Consider the following 16,925-nt stretch of genomic DNA (forward strand, 5'->3'; position numbering starts at 1 on the left):
AACGCGCTGTCAGCTAAAGTAAATAATTACTAGGCACTGTATGTTCATAAACTATATTGACATGACGTCATACTTGACTCGTGCCAAAGCTACTATCAGGCAACACTTGCATCTTGTTTGTGTTGCAGTTGACGTTCTATTCATGATCCATGATCTTATAGACGGTTTATAATGCATTATAGTGATAAAGACTGATGGTATTTCCTATTCTTTAAATCATTTGTTTATTTATTTAGTTCATTTACTTTTGCTGGCAGAGTTAAGACCATAAGGCCTTCTTTTCCACTCAACCAGTATAAAAATACATAGCAAATATTAATAACAGCAATACAGAAAACAATGGAATAATAATAATAATAATAATAATAATAACAATAATAACAATAACAATAATAATAATAATAATAGTAGTAGTAGTAGTAGTAGTACTAGTAGTAGTAGTAGTAGTAGTAGTAGTAATAATAATAATAATAATAATAATAATAACAATGTTAATTCCAAAAGTTAAACAATAATTACAATTTAGTGTTAAGTAAGACAATTTGTATCAAAAAAATGATATTTCATAACAAAGAAAGACATATTGATAGGCTATATCTATACTAATAATAAATCTGTAACAAAATTTTTGTGGTAATTTTCGATTTTCCAAAAATAATTGGTGTCAAAATGTATAATTAACCATCCTGAGACAAAAATAGCATTTTTGAAATTTTTGTTTGTATGTCTGTCTGTCTAGATGTTTGTTACCTTTCCACGCAATAATGGCTGAACCGATTTGAATGAAAATTGGAATATAAATTAAGTTAGTTCTACCTTAGATTTTAGGCTATATAACATTCAAAATACTTTATTTAAAAGGGGGATTATAAGGTGGCCTGAATTAAATTAATCATACTATCTCGGTTATTATTGATTTTCATGAAAAATGTTACATAACAAAAGTTTCTCTAAAAACGGTTTCCGATAAGTTTCATCCTATTCAAAATTTTGATAGGACTAATATTTAACGAGAGTTTTAAAGTAACAATGCGTTTTATTAGTGCAGCCTCAAACTAATAGATTATAATATAATGAAATGAAAACAAATAAATGCGTCTATTTAAGGCGGTCTTGCATAACTAACGGAAGATATTCATTTAACACTATTTTATATGGACATAACTGTGTTATATGATGGGATTATATATATATATATATGTATATATGTATATATATATGTATATATATGCTTATAATTATTAATTTGTTATAGAAAATGTTTGTGTGTTTGTATAAGTAATCTCAGAAGCTACTTAACCGATTTGGATAATTCTTTCACCATTTGAAAGTGTAGTTTCTCTAGATGGACATAATGCTATACGCCATTACGGTAACTCCTGAGTGAACTGAAGATTGAGGTAGAATTAAAGTAGATTACGCACAGAAAACTCCATATTCTGTCGCAATATTAGTCTATTACTTGATTATTTAAACTTTATTTGGCCCAGATAAACTACTCTAATAGTCTAATTTTATAAACTTCAATTTATTTTTGTCCACAGAACATAATAGTATTTTTACGAGCTTTGTCATAAAGGTAAGTATTTTACCTGGACCAAAAGTACAGCACATATGGAGTAAAAATGAGTATTTTAGCGTTGAGCTCACCCTGGAGCCGAGTTATTTTACGAAGTGTCACGAAATGGTGCTCCTGCGCTCATAATTTACCCATAATCGTTTCCTGTATTTCTTAAAATAATATTTATGTACCACATTCACTTTTCATTTTTCATTTACATAAACAATGATGTATAACCGAGCGAGTTGGTTCAGACGGTAGCGTTTGAGTCTCGCATTCGTGAGGTCCCATGTTCAAACCCCGTGGGCGACCAATCTGACTGGGGGTTTTTATGGTTTCCCTTAGCCATAAAGACAAATGCCGGATTGTAAATTTGCATGCAATGATTCATCACCGCCTCAATCACCAATACCAAAAAACATTAATAAAAATCTGTAATCAGTTACATGAACACAAGCTATCTACAACACATAATAGAAGCAGGAATTCAACAAGAGTAAAAACGGCCTACTCATATACCCACACATTTTAAACACGTAACACGACCACAGATGTTAAAGTGTGTATATATAAACTTAACAAATAAAAAAGGATGCACAGTGAGGCCAACATAAAAAAATTATCTTCGTACACAATCCCCTCTATATTTACATTAGTTTGGAGTGATTTATTAAAGGATGCATTCAAGATTAATTTATAAAAATGTTAAAGGAATTATTTGACAATAAAAATACACAATTTGGTCACTTTTCAACAGTGTTCATTAATGTTCATAAAATTCAATAACATTTAAAAAACAATAAAACAGTTGTATGAAGACGTGTGTTTGTTGAGATTCTTTAATTATTAATATCTTACATATTTCGGGGACTGCATTCCCATCATCAGTGATGGTGAAGACTGTAATGAATGCAATCCCCGAAACATGTAGGCTATGATATTAATAATTAAAGAAGCTCAACAAACACACATATTCATACAACTATCTTATTGTTTTTTAAATGTTATTGAATTTTATAAACGAATTATTCTTGCACCAAAAACAGATATTCCCTGAACCAAATGAACCTATTCTAATTATTTGCATATAACAACAATTAAGAAATGTGTTAAAGGAATTATCCTTGCACCAACTGAGCGCTCTCTGGACCAAAACGATAGTATTTTAATTATTTAAATACAATTTCAATTAAAAACTTGTTAAACGATTTATCTTTCTACCAAACACGGATATTCCCTGGGCCAAATGTCCTATTTTAATTATGTAATTACTTTATAGTTTCATCTGGTATTGTATGAGGTCATGATTGAGATAAGTATTGTTAATTGTAGGCCTTAGTGATCGAGCATATAAGGACTCGCACGCAGTGGAGTGGAGGTCGGGGCTTTGAATGGACCACAAGTCACGGGTCATGCTAAATTTATGTTACTTTGCTAATTATTCAGTATGGAGTGTTATGCACTATACAGAACTGTTACGTTACTTTACTAATTAATCAGTATGCAGTGTTGTGCACTATACAGAACTGTTACGTTACTTTGCTAATTATTCAGTATGGAGTGTTATGCACTATACAGAACTGTTATGTTACTTTACTAATTATTCAGTATGGAGTGTTGTGCACTATACAGAACTGTTACGTTACTTTACTAATTGTTCAGTATGGAGTGTTGTGCACTATACAGAACTGGTATGTTACTTTACTAATTATTCAGTATGGAGTGTTGTGCACTATACAGAACTGTTACGTTACTTTACTAATTATTCAGTATGGAGTGTTGTGCACTATACAGAACTGTTACCCATTAATTATATAACTTTCTCAGTACCTACAACATGTCTCCAGAGTAGTGTGTTATAATTCTGAGGTTATTTTCAACTAATTAAGTACGTTTTTCTCCCGTGTGTGTTTTGGAAAGATATCGAAGTTGCACCTTATTCTGTAGTGTAGGCTTATCATTTAATTTCATTTAATTGGAAGTCTTCTTCCAGCTGAGAGTAAGAACCCTCAGTTCTTACAAGTATATTTTATTTCATACGCTGATCATTTGTCTATTAGATCTAATATAGTATCAATATTAAAGGTAGAATTGACTGAATAACTTCAAACAGTATTGCATGATAATAATAGTTAAATTCATATTTTTAAAAATACAACTTTGAAAATGATAAAGGAGAAAACGTCTTACAACCTATAAAAGCTATTATTCATTAAGTAATTACTAGATTTAGATTGAAGTTAATATTTATTTCTAACAAGTGCAGCTAGGTGAAAATAAAAATCATATTCTACGAAAGTTATATTTGAAGAAATATCATATTCTAGAGACGAAAAGTAGTCTTTTTCACAATCGGCTTTTGAAAGTAGTGAATGTCTGAAACTTCTTTATACAATATTATACACTATTTACAAAAATAAGTGGGCTACAGTATTATGAAGTAAAATACCTTGCGTTACATTACATGATACTGTAAATAATTGTGTAAATAATGTTTGATGAATTCCTTATCATATTGTAAATAGTAAAATTAGCGTATTATAGTGTACATAGTGCAAACAACATAAATAATTGTAAATATTAGTTAATTGTTAAAGTGGTCTGTTTTTTCTTCCGTCCAACTTAACCAAACAGGAGTCGACTGAGCAGACAGCAGTACTTCGCTTGATAGATGCACACTACAGTAAAAACTCCAGTAATACTTAACCTTGTAGCCTCCTGGGACAAAGTACGGTCCCTAATAATTACCTCACGATAATTCGTTTTACATGTTTCTAAATTAGTCTTCAATACATTATTTAATAAATCACTCCAAACTAATGTAAATATAGCAAGGATTGTGTACGAAGATAATTTCTTGTGTTGGCCTCATTGTGCATAACTGTTTACGCAATTAAGAAACAAATGAAAATACATCTAATTTCCTATATATTTTTATGCAAGGAACATTTCTATGTTTTCATTTTTAACACACCAAGGAACCATAATAATTTATAACTAATTATCATGATTTATTTATATTTTCGCTCGCCATATAAGCAAGAAAAAATATATATTATAGGTTATTTCATAATCGAAGTAGGCCTAATCCATAAAAATTAAACTTTGTGGTCGAGCTTATGATATCGACGCCATTAACCAAAAATCATAAATCAGTCCCTGTGTGATATGTGAAATATCAATGTATGTATGTGTGTGTGTGTCTATATATATCTGTGTTTGTGTGTGTGTGTGCTATGTGTATATCTCTGAAGTTATTTCATCCCTCAGAGTCGTTAGGTCATTAAGGTGATGTGGGCAGATATGAAAGACTGACCAGATCTCATAGGCCCTGTTATATCACTGCCTGTGTGCAACGTCACAGTTTGAGGTAAAGAGTGAGAGAGGTAACAGAAATGTGCAATGCGTTTTAATGCTCTGACACCCACGACCAATTTAAGGCATTTGAAATTTACCGGTCATTCACCGACAGAGATATAATAAAGAGCTGTACAAGCATTTCTCTTTCAAGCACTCCATCGTCAATATTCTTAACGTGGTGCAAGTTTAATTCTAACACCTCCCTTGGCTTTCAGCACCATTTCATCCACCAACTCCAACTGCTGTGCAGGATCTCTTAAGCTCACTTTGTAGTTTTTCATTAATTTGCACAAGGTTGATTTCATCTCCAAAATAGCAAATTTCTGACCTGAAAGAAGTCAGAAAATTTAATTTAATTTACATGAATGAAATTAAATTTAACTCAACATTCACAATGCAACACCAGCTTTATACAGTGCAATTCAACACAAAGGGTTCGCCAGAAAACAGGCTTCGCTCAAGTAAAGGACGTCGGTCTTCACTGATGTGGATCGAACGCGACTGTCGAAAAAAATAGTTTACATTTCTCCTGAATGGAACGTGGGAAGGTTTTGTGTAACGTAGTATGGACAGATAATACAGGTTGAAAGGACGTCAAGGTTAGAGCATTAGTATACCGCTGACTTCCATTCAGTGAAGATCAGTTTGCTTTGTCGCAATGCAGTACACATTAGAACAGCGAATCTTTATTAACGTCACGAATATTACGAATAAATAGCACAAAAGATGCCGTGCTCTCTTTCCAGCAGTCGACAGTTCCAGCACTTATTATAAGGTGCGCTAATACATTACATGTAGACTAATATGACGTATAAATCGCGAGATTGCATTGAAAGTTGACGCTCTGAATTATCGGTGAGAGGGCTGTTACTTGCCCACGACACTTTTCGAGCTGCGCCGCACTAAGCGTTCCCTGTTTTCAAGCGTACATCCGTTATAATTGAGTTAAAATCAGTTACTTAAATTTGTTACAATTAAAGCTTATTTAGTATATTAAATACTTTTAATGCAATGTGAAGGACCAATCACTAATTATTAAGTCAAGGAGAAATTATTGAGAACTGCAACATACCTATGCAATTCCGAGGTCCCGCCGAAAATGGAATGTAGCTGTAGGGATATCTACCAACGCAATTTTCTGGCAGGAATCGATCCGGGTCAAATTTCTCCGGATCCGGAAAATATTCTGGATTCATGTGCGCGGACAATGCATTCATGTAGATGTTAGAGCCAGCAGGAAGAGTATAGTCACCTGAAATGAGAAACAGGAAATCATCCAATAAATTACAGCAACTTGAAGTGAAATTGCCTGTTTTGTAAATTAAACAGGGTAATTCACGGGGATTTACCGTCACTTACGGAGGTTATTTCTGAAGACATTCTGAGCAAAAATGTCATATAAACATTTGTCCTAATCTCAATATTTTCAGAATTACACTAACTTGAAGTTGTTTGTAAAATACCTTTCTTTTTTTAATTTTTAAGGGTAAAAGAATGTTACAAACAAACAAACAAACAAATAAATAAATAAATAAATAAATAAATAAATAAATAAATAAATAAATAAATAAAGAATGAACTATTCAGAAGTATCATTTCTTTAATTGGTTAGTGTTCTGAAGCTAAAAATGTGTTGTCATTTGCTTTGTACAGATCTTCTTTATAAATTTTTAACTAAAAATGACATCATTCTTACGAATTTATCACAAAAATTGTTACTAATCATACGACTTTAGGAACTTGATTCTTTACATTTTAATTATGCATCCTAATGTACAGTCTTGAAGAATTTACAAAAGTGGCGTCATTTGTAATAATTGTTGTGATAAATGCGTAAAAAATGTAATTTTGTAGTTAAGAATCGAAAAAAAATCTGTACAAAGCAACAATGGAATTCACGACACATTTTTAGCTTCAGAATACTAGCTAATTAAAGAAATGATACTTCTGAATAGTTCATTCTTTATCTGTAATATTATTTGCCCTTAAAACTCAAGAATAATGACATTTTACAAACAATTTCAAATTAGTGTAGCTGAAAATATTAAGAGTAGGACAAATGTTTATATGATATTTTTTGCTCAAAATGTCTTTGGAAATAAGCTCCTTAAAGGACGGTAAATCCTCGTGAATCATCCTGTATATACATCAAGACTCAGCGCATTAAGTGATGTGGGTTGGGAATGGTTCCTGCTGGAGGACAGGGGTTTAGCACTAAAGATCTACAACGTCGCAGTGTTGGGTCAAAAATAGGTCTGGCAGTTCTCCACGGTTCCCCATATCAGGCATCAGCATCATCCCATTCGAGCTTCTTTAAAATACTGTGTCATTCTCCGAAGAGTACTGCCAACACGGTAATATACCCATTAAATCTAGTTTTTTTTTGGCCCTCTGTTAGCGGCTAAATTTTATCATGCGGCAGTGGGAAACAGTTTATTTCATGCATATATCAATGGAAATGTTTATTTTATTTTATATTCTCAAACTCATTTGTAAAGCAGATTGAATATAAAACATTAACAAAGCAGACATCGGAATTTTAGGCACTAAAAATTGCACTTTTAGGTGCCTAAAATAAGTTCAAAATTTAATAAATTAGGCTCTATTTTAGTAAAACTAGGCATTTTAGGTACATACGATCAAGGCTTCAGACCTATTTATTTCACTGAAATTGTATACTAAAATACACTAAACATGGCAAAATAAGTATTTAAGAAATGGTGGCAGACAACTATAGCTATATTATATAAACCCAGCTGCACAAAATTAATAGGCTATATTGAAAAAATAATAATTATTACACTTTTTAAGTTATTAAAATTCAGTTCCATGCTCATTCTTTTTCATAATTATCTGTACAGTACATCACCAGAATTTTAATTCTCCACAGTTAACCTTTGCCTTTTGTCAGTGAGAATCATTTTGAATGCAGAAAAACTTCTTTCTATAAAACAGAAAAACATCTTTCTATGAAACAGATGTTAGAGGAGCAAATTTTAAATTAGCTACAGTAGAAACATCATTACCTAATGGAACATTTACATTTTTCCCCAATATAACTCTTAAAACTTTTTCGAACTGTCCCATTTACATGTAACTTTTTTCCCAGTTTCATCCAAACCACAATATATGTTAACTTGGGTACCCTTTACTATTGCTTTTTGGCTACAAAGAGAATGTATATTACATTATAAGTTTTCAATGCTTGCAGGTATGAATGAAAAGTTTGATGTTATGTAGGCAATAGACACCGGCAAATCAGACAACACTCACGCCAGTAATTGCCTGTCATCAGGCTTGGGTTCCGGTGAAGCTACAAAGCAAGTTAACTTTTAAGACTGAACCCATTCAGCCTGGGTTTTATAAGTTCAGTCCAGGCGAGACCCAAGTAAGCCTGTCTGTTTGGTTGTATTATGAGGTCGAGTGACTTGCATTCACGGAAGCCAGTCTGCGCTGGTTAAGATGAAACAGTACTAGTTTGAAACCTAAGTTCGTTGGCTATTTAGTCACTTCAAAAAATCTTTATTTTATGTTCCAACACGGCAATTTATTGCACTACAGAATTTCATAAAATAATAAGATAAATATTTTGCATTTCATTTTTCTGCAAAGTGTATCTGACTCAAGAAGTAACGGCAGATAGACCCTAATTCTTGATTAAAGAAAACGGTTTCACAATTTATTGCGCTATAGAATTTCATAAAATAATGAGATACATATTATACATTTCATTTTTCTACAAAGTGTATGTGACTCAAGAAATAACAACAGGTAATTCTTGATTAAAGAAACACAGTTTTATGATTTATTGCGCTACAGAATTCATAAAATAATAAGACAATATAATACATTTCATATTCCTGCAAAGTGTATCTGACTCAGAGGAGAGGAGAGGAGAAGAGAGGAGAGGGGAGGGGAGAAGAGGGGAGGGGAGAGGAGAGGAGAGGGGGAGGGGAGAAGAGGGGAGGGGAGAGGAGAGGAGGGGAGAGGAGAGGAGAGGAGAGGTGAGGAGAGGAGAGGAGAGGAGAGATATGTTGAAAAAATAAGGATTATTATGATTATTATGAATATCAACAACTATTATAGAAAAATATTTCATTTTAACTTTTTCCTTATTAACAATTAAAATCCCCATGAATACCTGTAAAATGTATAAAAGTTTTTCGTTCTTCAGAATATTGATTTGCTATTTAACTTCTGAGGGACAGATTTCTTTTCATTTATGAAGCTGAAAGTTTGAAGAGTTTGCATTAAATATTACTACGATGAAAAGGAAAATGCAAGTAATTTATAATAACTGTTGGCATTTAATGGATATTATGTTGACGAGAAATAGTTTTGTCTTTTTTAACGGTACGTTTCAGAAGACAACAAATTAAGTTTTCAGTAGTTTGTGTATATCTGTAGGCTTCTTGTCAGGTTTGAATGACTTGGTTGATACTTATCATGCATCTGAAAGCAGAACAGTTTGGCGCAGGTCCGCGAAACACAACAGTCCTTTCGGGTCATTATAGGACTGTTTGACGTCACGTGCAAAGACACTGCCTGTTTGCTTGTGAAGGAAGTTTGAAGGCAGGCTAGCGATTCCATGCGTTATCCCGCTCACGAAGGAAAACGGGAATGGGCAGGCCTGAAAGAGATTTTGCCGGCCTCTGGTAGGCAATATCTTTTTTCACTGACGAGTCAGACAGACACTCTTTCACACACGCTGCAGTATCGGATTCAAGTAATTATTCAATAATCTAAAATGTGTAGAAATTAACTGAATTAAAATCCTAAATGCTGTATTGCCGTATTTCTATCACAAATTGCGATTTCTTGGTTCGAACAACCAAAATTTTGGATGACCAATAAATTCTGTAACTATCGAAATTTAAAAGTTTAAAGTGTGGCCGTCTTTAAAAGAATTTCACGTCACCATAGCTTAGTTAATGTATAAATATTATAATAAGCCTACCCATTAAAATATATTTCAACTATTGTTACATACCTGTTTGTTACAAATCTCGCAGAATATTATTTTTTCATCGAAAGTGAATTGTGGAAATTCCCCCCTTCATTCAGAAATTCTGTTAGCCATTGTGGAATCAGCATAGATGCACTTTCATCTTTCAGCATTAAGCTGCACAGAATAACGTCCTACCACTTAAAACTTCTGAACCCAAATAAGGAGAGGAAAAAAGGAACAGTTAACAGACATTTTTTTTTTTTTTTTTTTACGACGTTTTTGATCAGCTAATAGGTGATATAGATTCGTCTTTTCGTCTAACACATTTAGTGCCACCCGACTACGTATTTTGATTCCTTCAAGTCTCCTCCGGTATATATTTGTAATTTTTGCTTTAATACAACTCATATCAGATCGACTTTTCGCTGTAGGCACATAAAGCTTCTGTATGTCCGATAAACATCGGAAGTAAAAGTTTAATTTATTTTCTTCTGCGTGATGTTTATTATACGAATATTGTTTGAAAAGGTATTTGATTTTGGGTTTTACTAGTTTTTCCCACCATTCAGCTATATCAGAATATCGTGTTTTTTGTAAAGTCCACACTTCCCAAGATTGTTGTACGAGATTTTTAAGTTCTATATCTTCCAAATAACTTATATTCATTTTCCAATATGTTCGACCCATAGGAATAAAGGAGGCATTCAATGCTATACGAAGTATAACAGCAGCATGGTCAGAGAAGGGGACGCACAGTGGTCCGGATCGCTTAAAAGCTGGTCAAAAATCAATTTTTCAACTTCGATACAGAATCTTTAAATCACATTCCAATAATTCTACAATACTTGGCCTTAAAAAATCACAGGTTATTTATTAATAATAACATACAGGTTTCACGATATATTTGTTCAAAAGTGACATAAATCTAACTTGTGTAATTTTTACCTTAGTGATGTGATTTTAAAAGAGCCCTGATCAAGTTTTAAAATATATAAAAATTATAGTAAATATTTTTATTATATAATGTTATATGTCTTTTACATTATACACACTAACACCTAAATTAATATTATGTTTTAATGTTAATTAGAATTTTTTAAAGTCGAGTATTATTTTTAAAAAGATACTTAAATATATAGAGAGTTTTAAAAAAATGTATAAATATGTACACTGTGAAACTTACACAGCTGTTAAGGGAAGCCTTCGTTTAGGGAATGTTGAAGGGTTTATCTCCAAGGTTATCCAAGGGCAACCTCTACGTGCCCAAGACTGCCCCTGCGCGCTGTTTCCTCAATTCTCATGTGCCATAACTGTGACAGCTCATAGTCATAACTCGCATTCTGTTTACTTTCCATTTAAAAAGGGGTTCTTTCCAAGCTGACTGCAACACTAATTGTATTCAGCCATCTTGATACGTTCAATGGTTTAGGGTGTGTTTATTGTGCAAGTGCAAAATGAATTTTTGTGTGAGTCGCCGTGAACTTCACCATAAAATTAGACAACGGAGAAACGAATCGCGTAAGCAACAAGAAAACTATATCACGTCATATTTGACTAATAAATTTGAAATTAGTACTGATTGTAGTGCTGCAAAAAAGTTATACAATGTCATTAGACTACATTTTTTTCTTCCGTATTATCAGCGATGGGTGAAGTGTGGTTATAGTGAAACAAATTTTTCAAACAGATATTCTCGTTGGTTAGATCATGACATAACATTGCCTACTGAAAATATTTCATCTGTATCAACGCCGAAAAAGCATACCGACATTCCAAGCACATCGGGAAAGCTGGGTCGCGGTCGTCCTACAAAAGTATTTGGGGAATTAAGTGAAAGAAGTAAACGAAGAAAAGCAAAAGAAACGAGAGAAAATGTGTCTTCTGAAGAGCTCTCTTATGCTGCAGTAATGAGTTTAAGGTAAGAAGGTGATGACGCAGCAGCCAAATTGTTAAAAGAAGTAACAACCACAACACCAAGCAGAGGCAAAAGAATTCGTGATTATTGGAGGAAAGAAAAAAGGAAAGTACTAGACTCACAAATGAAGAAGCTCTTTCATTAATAATAGATTCAAATCTGTCCAGACATCAATATAAAACAATTAGAAAAATGGCTGTTGCACATAACCATGACCTCTACCCCAGTTATCAGTCCGTTTTAGAAGCTAAAAAAGAAACTTACCCCCAAGGCATACAAGTTACCGAAAATAAATGTGAGGTCAAATTACAGTCTCTGTTACATCATACAGCCTATAGAATCTTGAATATTTCACCTGTAAGTAACACAGAGAAAAACTACATGTTGCATTGTAAATGGGGTTTTGACGGCAGCTCTGGTCATTCGCAATATAAACAGATATGGCATCAAAAAGAGAAAAGTGGTGAAAGTTTATTCCTTACGTCATTGGTTCCCCTGCGCTTGGTTTATACTGAAAGTGGAGATGTCGCATGGAAGAATCCCCGTCCTTCATCAACTCGATTCTGTAGACCTATTCGCCTTCAGTGGATACACGAGACAACGGAAATAGCCCAAGCAGAGAGAGAATATCTAGAAAATCAGATACAGGACTTGCAACCATTTACATTAGGTAACATCACAGTTCAGTTTTCACGACTTTTAACCATGATAGACGGGAAAATATGCAATGCATTAGCCAGGTCATCCAGTATGAAGTGCTACATCTGTGGTGCAAAAATTTCACAATTGAATAATCTTGAATTTTTACAACAACAGTCAGAAGATACCTCCAATTTTGTCTTTGGATTATCAATTCTACATGCACATATAAGGTTTTTTTGAATGCATACTACATATATCTTACCGGCTTGAATTTAAAAAAATGGAAGGCAAATGTACGAGATGGAAGTCGAGAAATTATGAGGAAAAGAAAGAAAACTATTCAAGATGCATTTCGAAATAGATTAGGGCTTATTATAGATACACCGAAGCCTGGATATTGGACCACAAATGATGGGAACACGGCAAGAAGATTTTTCGAAAATACTAAAGAAGCATCTGAAATAACTGGAGTTGATTAGGATTTAATTTCACGATTCAGTGTGATTCTTACTACAATTTCGTGTTTTCAAAATATAAGTGAATCGCGATTCAATATATACTACAGAAAGACCGTAGAGCTGTTCGTCAAATTATGCCCATGATATTATATGCCATCAACAGTGCACAAAATTTTTATTCATAGAGCATCTATTGTAAAATCAGCTTTATTACCAATAGGAGTATTATCCGAGGAAGCAATGGAATCATTAAACAAAACTGTTAGAAGATTTCGACAAGATCACGCCAGAAAGACGTCAAGAATTACTACAAATTGTGACTTATTCCATAGACTATTTCTTGCGTCAGACCCTTTAATTTCCAACCTAAGAGAACTCCCCAAGAAGAAGAGAACACAGTTACCACTGCAAGTGCTCCAGTTACTCTGTACACCTGAAGGGCTCAACAGCGAGGACTCGGGAGATTCTGATTCTGAAGACGAGTGATGGAGGAGGGGTCCGGTATAGATGTAAGTCGCTAAAATTAATTATATTTCTCATTTTAAACAATTATTTGTTGATTGGGCATGGCATAATGTAGATTGTAAGTAGGGAGATATTTTTGACCATGTTTTTTAATATTCGGACCACTGTGGGACGGCTGAGGTTTCTACCCGACTAATTTTCTTTTTAATATTCTTCAATACATAAAATCGATCCAATCTTGCAGCAGAATTGTGTGAAAAATATGTATATTCTATACTGCGGGCTGTGTGTATCCATGCGTCTTCCATTTGCAGTTGATTAATTAGCTGTTGTAAAGCAACACTAGGCTGGTAAGCACCGGTACAGTCCTGGGGCCTGAGAACACAATTGAAGTCCCCTCCAAGTATGTATGATGGGGGTAGGTCACGCATCAAATAAGGAACATCATTTTGAAAAAAGTCATTCCTTGCTAATCTTTTGTTACTCCCAGAAGGTGCATAAATATTTATAAAAACATGTCCCCGATAAGTACCACTGATACCTCTACCAGAGGGGAGTTTTTCAATATTCTCCAAATTTAACCCGGATTTAGTTAAGAACCCTGTACCCAAATATTCCGATCCAATATTGATATATGAATTATAACCATAAATTGAGCAAAAACTGTCACATACGATTTCTTGTAAAAAAACAATGTCTATATCATTTACATTTAAAAAAGACTGTAACATTTTCATTTTTGTAGGTGATGAGCTGCTATTAAAATTCACCGTTGCAATAGTCAAAGTCAGTGCCATAATAACACTATAAATTAGCGGCGAAGCCATGAAGACTAATATTGATCTGCTTTCCGTAAGTGTAAAGTGCCTGACTTGCTTTCGTCAGACTTGTATGGATGTACACGTTGTTTCGTAATCACTTTCGTTAGTTTTTTTGAACCATGCGTTTCAGTTCGTGAATCAACCATGTCTACTTCACTTTCCATTGTCTTCCCTTCCATTTCTATCTCGTCACTCCAGTTATCACCTTCCATCCGCGTCCGAGATTCCTGTATACTGGTTATTGCATTAGACTGGTTACTACTCCCCTTTGTTAATTTAACTTGATTTCCATCATCTTTTATATGGGAATCCAGTTGTGATGAGTTTCCAAGTATTTTGTTTTTTTCTATGTTCGTAGATTGACCATCATTTTTGACTTGATCAAGTTCAGGATTTTTCTTACGGCGTTTCTTCCCAGGCTCTTTAGCTTCAATATATATTTTAGAAATTTGTCCATTACTTGTGTCACTTCCATCCTCATCAGCCGTTATAGTATCAGAATCTTCAATTTCAACGAGATTGTTCTCTATATCGTCTTGTATGGGGTCTTGTCCTAATAACATGGTCGGTCTGGTAGTAGTTTCAGTAGAAGTTCCATCTTCTCTTGTGAACTCTTGTCCACCTTGTCCATCTTCTCTAGTATTCTGCTCAATCGTACGCGGGCTAGCACTGGTGGTTGCCTCCTCTGAGATCGGAAGAACGGTCGAAGGATGATTTTCATCAGGCAAATCTCGTATCGGTTTTAGAAGATCACTCATCAGAAAGGGTCTGTTATTATTATTCCCAATTTGACGCGAACCTTTACTAGGACAATAACGGCGAATATGAGATGCACTGCCACAAAGGAAGCAAGTTTGTTCTTGACCTGGATAGACAACATAAGCCTCATAGCCAGCAATATATAATGTAGATGGAATTTGCTTGTTAATTTGCATATTCACTAGTCTAATACCAGTATCCACCTGAAATCGATATTTTTTGGACCACTTTTCATTTATTATTTCTTGCACTTTCCCGTAAGTTTGCAAAACATGCATAATTCTGTCATTTGGCACTTCTGGTGGCACGTTTAATATTCTAACTGTAGTAGTATCAAACTCACCTGCTGTTATGTTTACAGTTGTTGTTGCACCATTCATTAGCTGGATTGTTGAAGTTCCGGTGTGTAGTTGAAGATGTTTCTCGTAGCTAAGTTGATTATTGAATTTTATGTACACTGCATTCTGTTTACTCACTAGTTGTATTGTGTCCAATTCATCTTCTCGAACGTTGATATTTTCTTCTAACCATTGGTGTATTTCGTATGCAGTAGGACGTTGTTGATCTTTATTAAACACTGCTTTAATAGTATTCTTCCTACAGATTTTACTTGCCATTGCTAATCAAAATAATTCAAACAAAACAAGAACAACAAACCGCGAGCACAGTAGTCGGAACACCGCTGCTCAACAAGATTGAGAGACGAGACGTCCGTCCACCTCAAGGGTTGGAACGTAACTGACATTCAAACTAACCATTATACAGCATTGTTGTTAAAATTCTATTTGACGAAAAAACAACGTTCCATGAGCATGTGAGTAAATACGTACCTAATGAAATAACGAAACTTTACAGCAAAAACAACAACAACCAATAATAATAATAATAATAATAATAATAATAATAATAATAATAATAATAATAATAATAATAATAATAATAATAATAAAAATAAAAATAATAATAATAATACAGTATTTCTACAGAAGAACTGTGCTCTTTTACAATTGCACACTACGAATAGTATTATGCAGATGGTTTTATTTTCGGGCACCTAATATTTTCCAGTCCACAGAATGATCTAGAACTATTCACCTCTTGCACGTAGCCTGTAATAGCAATGGATGGATATATCGCCGCCATATTTTCACATCAGTCGTAAAAAAAAAGTCGGTACGGCATATGTTATGTTATGACATGACATGACATGACATGACATGACATGACATGACATGATATATGATTTATTGTCATTAAATCCAAGTGGTTGATGGGCCAAGCCCTTCACATTTCTGTATTCAGGAACTCACCATCACTATCAGATTTCTATACTAAACTGACCAGTTTTCAAAATTATATTCCTGCCCATAACTTACCACATTTCTAACCCTATCTATTCTAACGACCACCCTCCTTCTTCCTCTAATTTCTGACTATTCCCCCTTCACCCTAAATTAGATTACTATCCTCCCCTATACAATAACAATCATCATTACAAGATTAACTCACTATTATTGTTTTTTGTCCATTCTCAGTTTTATTCAATTACAATTCTGGTTTCAAGACATACGTACAATACTCACACAACATTTCTCCACGTAACAAACCTTCTTGGCCACACTCCTATTACCCTCACTCCTAGCCCGTTTCCCTTGACCCTTTCCTTTTTCACTTGAACCCTTGACACCAATTTTCTAAATCGTAATGTTTGTTCTTTTTTAACATGGTACGTCATAATATGAAAATTTCATTAAGTTACTACAGACGGCTCTGTCAATTTCGTATCTCTTCCTATCTCCTCTCCAATTTATTGTCGTATCTTCTGGCCTTCTGTGTCTATCATCTGTAATTCTATAATCATAACCAGTGGCGACTCGTGATATGTTTTGTATGTAGGATTTGAGATTGATGACTGATGACCAAGACAGAAACTAATAATAACAATGATAATAATAATAATAATAATAATAATAATAATAATAATAATAATAATAAT

General features: G+C 33.7%; 1 protein-coding gene across 12 annotated transcripts in view; it reads right to left on the minus strand.

The window, feature by feature from the left end:
* Positions 1 to 1,564: 1,564 nt before the first annotated feature.
* LOC138715332 (cytochrome P450 4C1-like) overlaps positions 1,565 to 16,925 on the minus strand; it is a 193,411-nt gene continuing 178,050 nt past the window's right edge. For all 12 annotated transcript variants that reach the window (XM_069848126.1, XM_069848130.1, XM_069848129.1 and 9 more), the window contains 2 exons: positions 5,994 to 6,173; positions 1,565 to 5,249 (listed from right to left, as the gene is read on the minus strand). In XM_069848126.1, the coding sequence (XP_069704227.1) occupies positions 5,092 to 5,249; positions 5,994 to 6,173 (338 nt within the window). In that variant the 3' untranslated portion in view covers positions 1,565 to 5,091. The remainder of the gene's footprint in view (positions 5,250 to 5,993; positions 6,174 to 16,925) is intronic.

Source organism: Periplaneta americana, chromosome 15, assembly GCF_040183065.1.
Source record: "Periplaneta americana isolate PAMFEO1 chromosome 15, P.americana_PAMFEO1_priV1, whole genome shotgun sequence".
Lineage (NCBI taxonomy): Eukaryota > Metazoa > Arthropoda > Insecta > Blattodea > Blattidae > Periplaneta > Periplaneta americana.